The sequence below is a fragment of the Protobothrops mucrosquamatus genome, unplaced genomic scaffold, assembly GCF_001527695.2.
Source record: "Protobothrops mucrosquamatus isolate PMUCROS unplaced genomic scaffold, P.Mucros_1.0 scaffold_279, whole genome shotgun sequence".
Classification (NCBI taxonomy): domain Eukaryota; kingdom Metazoa; phylum Chordata; class Lepidosauria; order Squamata; family Viperidae; genus Protobothrops; species Protobothrops mucrosquamatus.
Window position 1 is genome coordinate 301,078 of NW_015386355.1, and position 9,518 is coordinate 310,595.

Consider the following 9,518-nt stretch of genomic DNA (forward strand, 5'->3'; position numbering starts at 1 on the left):
TAAATTAGGCTCGTTAAGTGAATCTGGCTTTTCCATTGACTTAGCTTGCCAAAATATCACAAAGGATGTATCACATGATCCCGGGACACTGCGTCTGTCATAAATATGAACCAGTTGCCCAGCATCCAAATGTTGATCACGTGACCATGAGGATGCTGCAATGGTCGTCCATGTAAAACACGATCATAAGTCACTTTTTTTCAATTAAGCTGTAACTTTAAAAGGTCACTAAGTGAACTGTTGTAAGTCAAGGACTACCTGTATGTGGATGACAGTAGTAAAAATATATAAAAGGAGGACATAATACTATGGTGCACATATGATGGAAATATGTAGCCCATTTTGTAAGGCATGAGGAATTCAAGAAGTTATACAGTGGGGTAAAAAATTATTTGATCCCCTGCTGATTTTGTACGTTTGCACACTGACAAAGAAATGATCAGTCTATAATTTTAATGGTAGGTTTATTTTAACAGTGAGAGATAGAATAACAACAAAAAATCCAGAAAAACCCATTTCAAAAAGTTATAAATTGATTTGCATTTTAATGAGTGAAATAAATATTTGACCCCTTCGCAAAACATGACTTAGTACTTGGTGGCAGAACCTTTGTTGGCAATCCCACAGGTCAGATGTTTCCTGTAGTTGGCCACCAGGTTTGCACACATTTCCGGAGGGATTTTGTCCCACTCCTCTTTGCAGATCCTCTCCAAGTCATTAAGGTTTTGAGGCTGACGTTTGACAGCTCAAACCTTCAGCTCCCTCCACAGATTATCTATGGGATTAAGGTCTGGAGGCTGGCTAGGCCACTCCAGGACCTTAAATGTGCTTCTTCTTGAGCCACTCCTTTATTGCCTTGGCAGGGTGTTTTGGGTCATGCTGGAATACCCATCCACGACCCATTTTCAATGCCCTGGCTGAAGGAAGGAGGTTCTCATCCAAGATTTGACAGTACATGGCCCTGTTCATTGTCCCTTTGATGCAGTGAAGTTGTCCTGTCCCCTTAGCAGAAAAACACCCTCAAAGTATAATGTTTCCACCTCCATGTTTGACGGTAGGGATGGTGTTCTTGGGGTCATAGGCAGCATTCCTCCTCCTCCAAACATGGTGAGTTGAGTTGATGCCAGAGAGTTCGATTTTGGTCTCACCTGACCACACCACTTTTACCCAGTTCTCCCTCTGAATCATTCAGATGTTCATTGGCAAACTTCAGATGGGCCTGTACATGTGCTTTCTTGAGCGGGGGGACTTTGTGGGCGTTGCAGGATTTCAGTCCTTCACGGCGTAGTGTGTTACCAATTGTTTTCTTGGTGACTATGGTCCCAGCTGCCTTGAGATCATTGACAAGATCCTCCCATGTAGTTCTGGGCTGATTTCTCACTGTTCTCATGATCATCGAAACTTCATGAGGTGAGATCTTGCATGGAGCCCCAGACCGAGGGAAATTGACAGTTATTTTATGTTTCTTCCATTTTGAATAATCACACCAACTGTTGTCATCTTCTCACCAAGCTGCTTGGCAATAGTCTTGTAGCCCATTCCAGCATTGTGTAGGTCTATAATCTTGTCCCTGACATCCTTGGACAGCTCTTTGATCTTGGCAATGGTGGAGAGTTTGGAATCTGATTGATTGATTGTTTCTGTGGACAGGTGTCTTTTATAAAGGTAACAAGCTGAGATTAGGAGCACTCTCTTTAAGAGAGTGCTCTTAATGTAAGCTCGGTACCTGTATAAAAGACATCTGGGAGCCAGAAATCTTGCTGATTGATAAGGGATCAAATACGTATTTCACTCATTAAAATGCAAATCACTTTATAACTTTTTTGAAATGCGTTTTTCTGGATTTTTTGTTGTTATTTTGTCTCTCACTGTTAAAATAAACCTGCCATTAAAATTATAGACTGATTATTTCTTTGTCAGTGGGCAAAATCAGTTAGGGAAAATACTTCTCCCCCCACTGTATATAAGTTATAGGTTATACTTTGAAATACGTTGGTTCATGAGAATGGAATAAGTCTTCTATATATTAATATCTAGGCAATTTATCCAATTAAGCGCAGTGTTTGTTAGTTGGAGAAAATCTGTTTTTCCTTCTGCATAAGCTCTCAAATGGCAGCTAGTCACTAAATGATCCAGCGTCTGTCGAGGAGCACCTCATGTTCAGGGGAGGCTACTCTGCCCCATTTAAACAAAGAGTCTTGACAGATGTCATGCAAGGAGAGACTCCTATTCAGAGATTTCCAGCATTGGCAGGTGGCATCAAAATCCACTAATTTTTGTGCCAGGTTAGATATATTTTTTTCCAGAATCTGGATGATTGAAAATCAAATTTACTTTCCACTGGAATTTTACATCAAAGTTAGTGTTGTGCAGTTGTTGTGCAAGTATGCATAACATACTTATTTCATTACCAACTAGCTTGGTAATGAAAAGTCTGCAAGACAAATACCAAGGTCAGACAGCACCAAAGGCCCCACAGAACGTTTATCTAAATGAAACAGTAGCAACCAATGATGTGGCAGCATCTTTCTCTACCTCCCCCCGTGTCACATGTTCGCTTAGCAATCATTTCGCTTAATGACTAAGTCATCAGAACCAATTGCAGTCACTAAATGAGGACTATCTGTACTATTTTTGCTTGTGATAACGTTTACCTGGTAGTCTGCTGCTCTCGATAACTGCTGGTTTGCTTGCTGAACGTGGACTTCAGCTGTTTCTACATTAGCTTCTATGCTATCTTTGAGAAAGGAGAAAAAAACATTACAATCTGTCCTCTACAATTGACATGCAGGCAGAAACATCTTGCTCTGAGACTTTATATTTTTAGATCCATTTTGTAACTTTTGAGATAAATTCCAAGAACAATTGTTTGAAAAATATATTAAATTAAAACCAAGGACAACGGTATATGTTCCAGTACAGGTATTACTACTACTACTACTACTACTACTACTACTACTACTACTACTACTACTACTACTACTACTACTACTACTACTACTACCACCACCAAATGGCATTGTTACATTAGTTAGGAAACTACAGTGCAATTGCAGAGTAGTAGTTTGGCTGCCAAGGTACCAGCTCCGTTGTAGGAAATCCTTGCACACTTCCCATAGTGCGCCACAAGAGGGCGAGCTGGCTTTGCACCAGAAAGAAATACAAATGGCTCTTCCTGTAGTGTCATCCAAGGACTCTTCCCCCCCCCCCCCGGAGCTGCCTTCCAAATGGGGTACTGCAACTGGGAAGTTTCAGAGGGTAGGAATCTGACTGCCTGCATGGAACACCAGCTTGTCCTCCCCCCCCAAAGTGGTACCTAGTTTACCTATTCATATAGAACAGTAATGGCGAACCTTTTAGAGATCGACTGCCCAAAAACTCGCCCCTGCCCCGTCCCTGCATCTCTTGCCCACAGGGCCACCTACCAACTCCATGGCCCGCTACAGCAGATTGCCCAGGCGGCCCATGGCAGCCACGCCCTCTGCCTGCACTCCACAGCATGATCTGTACGTGATGGGGCGTGAGGGTAGAGTCTTGTCCCCACTGTCCGGCTGCCATGTCCTTGGCTGCGCTGGTCTGCACAGGCTGTGCCCGGGGCGACTCTCCTCCGGAGGGCTGCTGGTGAGGAGGGGGCCATGGGGTTGGGGCAATGGCGTGTGTGCCCACAGAGAGGGCTCTGAATGCCGCCTCTGGCACCCATGCCATAGATTCACCACCACTGACATAGAACATGTTTTCAAACTTTTAGGTGGACAGAAGCTGAGATAAATGACGGGAGCTCACTCGACACGCAATGCTAGAACTCAAACCATTGGAACAGAAACCATCTCCAGTGTCATTAAACCACTGAGCCTCAGTGCCTCTTCCAATGCGGTAGTCCTCGACTTACAACCATTTGCTTAGTAAGATTTGAAGTTGCAACAACACTGAACAAAGTGACTTATGACCAGTCCTTGCACTTAATAATTGTTCTAATGTTCCTGCAGGATCAAAATTTGAGAACTGGGTAACCAGCATGCACGTACAGTGGTCGCAATGGCCTGCGGTCATTGTCATCACCTTCCCAGTTGGCTATTGATAAGTCAAATCAATGGGGGAAGCTGGATTTGTTTAATGGCTGTATAATTCACTTAACCACTGCAGTGATTCACTTAACAGCCATGGCAAAAAGATTGTAAAATAAGGCACAACTCGCTTAACAACTGCCTTACTTAGCATCAGAAATTTTGGTCCCAATTGTAGTCATAAGCCTAGGTGTCAAAGCAAGAATATACAGTATTGAAGTGTTTCATTAGCCGTAACCATAACACCAGGACTATCTGTGCAGACGCTGCTGGAAATGCCAGGAAAATGTGTGTTTTCTGTCCCCAACAATAGGAATCAAGACAGAGAAAGAGACTAAACCCTTAAAAAGCTACCCTGAATACATGTAAATTATGGGGTGGAGGGGAGAAAAAGAATCTGCAAATGACTGGCATTTTAGTCGAGCCAACTGTTGTCCTTGCTTTGAAGCATAGTTTCCTATATACCGTACTTTTTATTATGGATCTCACTTCCTGTATTATAATCACAACTATTTTACGAAATGAGCTGTGCATAAACAATATAATAAAAGAGACTTTAAAAACCTCATTCTTATATATATTCTGTGCATGATTTTTTTTTAAAAAAAATATATAATTAAACTAGAATACTTCTAACAATTTAGCTATGCATCCTGATCATTTTAACTCTCTGCTCTGAACTCTCTGTAGAGTAAGACTACAAGAAGTGAAGCTTCAGGAAAACCTCAAAAATTCTAGGGAACAGTTTAATAAATTCTAACTCTTGACTATTCTTGTTCCCAAAGAAAGAGAGCACCTGCTGTTACATAAAGTACCTGCATGACAGCTGGTATTATACTGAAAATGAACAAGGCATTCCTTAACCCTCTCATGTAATTTGGGCTAAAACTCTCATCCTAGCTATATAACATGTTCAAGGACCATGATGCAGCTAAGCTTTTTGAATCAATCTCACTTCAGATTCCTGGTATACCCAAGTTCCTCTTAACGCAAGTCTTTCCCCTAAAATAATTCTAGATTTTCCTCAACTGCTACATTTATACTTGTAAAAGCTAATACAATATAACAAGCATGCCCAAATGCGACAAAAAAGCAAGATCTCAAAAGGTTGACCTCTGCTTACCTATCACATCCCCTTGTTCGTGAATCATCATCCCCAAATCTTTAAATATTTCATTTATGTCAAGAATGTCTGACTATGAAGAAAGAAACTGTATTAAAACAATGTTCAAATAAGAATAATGCAATCACAGGAGTAAACTTTAAGTAATTTAGAGTAGAAAGAACAGAGGAAACAAACACAGGACAGAGATGTTTTGATGAGACATCTAGTTTGTAACCAATTTTCAATTTGTAATATGGTAATGTTTGAGGAGAGTAGAAAACCACCATTGGAGAGTGTAAATTTGAAGGGTAGGATAAAAATTATGAATGAGTTGCTTATTAACAGAGATTATATATAGATAACAGTGCAATACAGTATGTGTGTTTGTGTTTGTGTGTGTGTGTGACCTGTATCAATATCACAGAGAAACCTTTGTATATTTGTGTGCATATTATTTAAATAAAAGCAAAAATAAAAAGAATGAAAAATGACAAGTAGAAAGCAGAATGTGTTTCAAATGCTGAACATAATCATGAACATGACTTTGTTCATTTCCTATCTTATTAAAAATATAATTTTAGGCTTAATTCTTCCAATAAAATCATTTACAAATCACAGACTTCATGAGCAAGACTACAAAACTTACAAGAATTCTGAGGCAATTATTTAATTCATGTTTATATCATACAACAATAATGGGGACAGACATATCTAGTATCTCTGGTTCCATAGTCTTAGTTAATTCAAAGTCTTTGGATTTTATAAAATTGGCGTACTTTTGTCTTAGCAAGTTCTCTGTTGAGTGTGTAGATTACGCTTAGGTTATTCGATAGCAGTATTCACCCCCAAACTGGGGAAATCCATTTGTCTTAGGAATCAGAATCTAACCTCCAATGGGAATTGACATCCTAGCAGATCTTCAAGGTTCAAGATTATGAAAGACATTTTAATGACACTTTGGTATCCACAAAGAAAGCAAACTTTAAACTCTTGTAAAGTAATGGTAATGCTATATGATGTCCTGAGCAATGTGGTTCTTATTCATTAATTATAGGAGCTATTAGCTTAAAGGGCAACAAGCTCCATCTCAAGCAGTTTCAGTTCATGGACATAATATGATAAATCACATCTTGTTCTTGATCTCAACAGCCAGTGCTCACCTCCAGCTGCCTGATGGCTGATTCTCTTTCTTCAATGAGCCGAAGATCATCTTCTGTGATTTCTTCATCTAGTACTTGGGTCTGAGGTTGGCTTTGGGTTAAACATACACAAAACACCTCAGTACATTATGCACTATTAGGCTGTTATATGTGGAATATCTATATATCTATATATCTATATATTTCAAAATTTGGATTGCTAACAAAGAATTAAGGGAGAACTGGAATAGCCATTTCGAACTTTTTAGTTCTTTTCAACCAGACATACCCTTCTGAGATTCGAACCTGGGCTGTCTGCATGTTAGGCAGATGTATTAACCTCTAGACCACAGGCTCTTTCTCACTTTGTCAGCTATGAGACAGGGTATTTGGGCCGAAAGGGTGCACCAAACTCATAAGTAATAGGTACAAGCAATCCTCCCAATATTCCTACTTACTAAGAATCTTAATAGTTCAATCTCTCATAAAAAGAAGGACAGCATCCTTTATTTATTCCAATTACAAGATACTTCTTAAAGGCTTCTTCTCAAGAAATTTTGGGAATGCATTTTGTCATAGTTTATACATTCAAATTGCAATCCTATATAGACCCTTCAATGGAAGCATTACATTAACCTCTGAGTCATGGGGGAGACTAAGGTTACAGGTAGTCTTTGAGTTATGACCATACTACAGCACACCACAGTCATAACTTGTGATAGTTGTAAAGCGATGACTGACCTGATTTTATGACTTTTTTGGGTGGTGGTCATTAAGCAAATCCAAGGTTTGCTATGGGCCAGTTTTGCAAATGCTAGTTTTGGGCAATCGATAGTAAAATGCTGTCATGTGACCATGGGACTCAAATGGTCACAAATGTGGGGAAGTTACTGAGTCCCTGAAGTGTAGTCATGTGGCCATGGAGGAGGGGCAACCATCAGAAGTTTGAATCTGTGTTGTAAGTACTCCCCCCAGATATGTCCACTTTAACTTCAAACAGTCGCTAAGCAACTGATCATAAATCGAGGATTACCTATAGTGAAGAGAAGAAAAAGCTGTTATTCCTCCCAAGCTCTGGGGAGGAAGCTTCCCAAACATCCTTCTTATGGGAACTCAAGGAGGCTATCCTGACAGAAAATGCTTTCTGTGTTGTGTTTTTTCAGCCCATTGAACCTTAATGCAAAAATCAAGATAACTAGATTGCCTCCAAATAAATTCTCCTTTCCTATCTACTGCTGCTCTGGAACACTGCTCTGAAATTCATTGATGGAGCAAGATGCAGACTTTTTCTGTTAAGATTTGTCCGATATATACACATACACAACACACACCCCCCCCAGCTTTTTTAATACTCCCATGGGGCTTTTAATCGATGCCGCACTTAATTTGTTTCACAGAGGTTAATCAGATTTTTAGCATACTGGGCTCAACAGATTTTTCTAACATACATGTACATTATTTATTTTAAAAATGAACACAATAAGAGAGTAAGATGTATATGGCTTCTAACTACTTGTACTTGGAAAGGCAAACCTACAGGCAATTTTCATAGTTCACGCAGCCCATTTTACTGAATGTGTTTTGGAGAACACTATGTGGAACAATAGTTGTACTGTCCCAGACGTGGACACTTATAGGAAGGGGAAGAACACCTTCTTAAATGAAAAATAAGTACTAGTAGTACCAGCATTGAAAATTGACTACTACTATAACAATCCTTAAAATCTGCTTCTCCCCCCCCCCCATTACATATTATGTTACTATACTAGCCATGGTTCTCATGGATGGTCTGTTTGTACACTAGAGGGTTCATGGGAAGAAGCCAATGCCTTTGGCTCTTACAGCTAATCCCCCACTCCTATCAATCTTCCAATTTCTCTTCAAATTGCAGACAACAATGATGGGAGACAAACCATTCAAACAGGGACTTTCGAATGATGCACATTAACAACGAGAAAAAAATCATTAATGTAATTCTGAAAAAACAGCATATCCAGTTAAAATCACAGTATACTTTATAACACAGTAGTGTTGTATTATTGTTGCTTATTAGAGATGCAAGGATTTATATCTCTAATAAGGAGCCATGGTGGTGCAGTGGTTAGAATGCAGTACTGCAGGCTAACCCTGCCTTCCACTGCCAGCAGTTTGATCCTGACCGGCTCAAGGTTGACTCAGCCTTCCATCCTTCTGAGGTCGATAAAATGAGGACCCAGATTATTGGGGGCAATATGCTGACTCTGTAAACAGCTTAGAGAGGGCTGTAAAGCACTGTGAAGCGGTATATAAGTCTATATGCTATTGCTATTGTATTTTTTCATACTATAATATTTTTTAAGTGGAATGATTTTATATTCTATCATATTTCTTACCTATCCCAAGATACAAGGGTTCCTTCTTTGTAACTTTCTTCTGGGGCACCACCCTGTCAAATGATATAAAAATAACAGGTTACAACTTTGGAAGGAGAGTTAAATGTACTTCAATGCTCACCAGCAAGATTTCAGCACTTAATCAGATAAAATAACAGATCTGGAGGACTGAACTGTAGTCCCAAATTAAACTCTGATATAACAAGAAGAAATCAATGTAGTTCTAGAGTCTGATATTAGAAGATTGGTGTAGCACAAGCATTCAACACTGTGTGATGCCCAAATCCAAACACAAGTGTGATTTAGACTAGGGCCTAATACTGAAAATTTAAGAATGTACTCAGCATCTTTCTGATTAAAAATAGCAATGAGGAACTGAAAGACAGAGAATGAAGGCAAAACAGAAAAGAGACATCATGGAGGTTGGAGACTAGCCATCTGAGTGGCTTGGGGACATTTTATTTTCCTATTTTCAGAAAACAAGGGTGGGGATCTTTCTAGCACAGGGATGTCAAACTGCAGGCCCGTGGGCCGGATGCGTCATGAGGAAACCGCGCCCACCCCATTGCTGGCAATGGCGAAAAAGTTCCAATACGTCACGCGACGTCACGAGTTTGACATGTCTGGTCTAGGACATTTTTTATTTATTTATTTATTTAACTTTAACTTATATGCCGCCCTTCTCCCCCATGGGACTCAGGGCGGCTCACAGCATATTAAAAACAATACAAAACATTTCCCTATAAAAGCCAATTAAAAACCAAATATTTGTAGCTGTGTCTTATTTAAAATCATTAAAAATTGTCCCTATTTAAAAATTCACCCTAGGTCAGTCCCG

The 9,518-nt window shown here is 39.7% G+C and overlaps 1 protein-coding gene across 1 annotated transcript in view; it reads right to left on the reverse strand.

Annotated features, from left to right (window-relative positions):
* The window catches only part of STX7 (syntaxin 7), a 40,096-nt gene that overhangs the window by 2,025 nt on the left and 28,553 nt on the right, over positions 1–9,518 (reverse strand). The window contains exons 6-9 of the mRNA XM_015831761.1: positions 8,681–8,733; positions 6,330–6,420; positions 5,188–5,260; positions 2,655–2,737 (exon numbers count right to left, since the gene is read on the reverse strand). Coding sequence (XP_015687247.1) covers positions 2,655–2,737; positions 5,188–5,260; positions 6,330–6,420; positions 8,681–8,733 — 300 coding nt within the window. The remainder of the gene's footprint in view (positions 1–2,654; positions 2,738–5,187; positions 5,261–6,329; positions 6,421–8,680; positions 8,734–9,518) is intronic.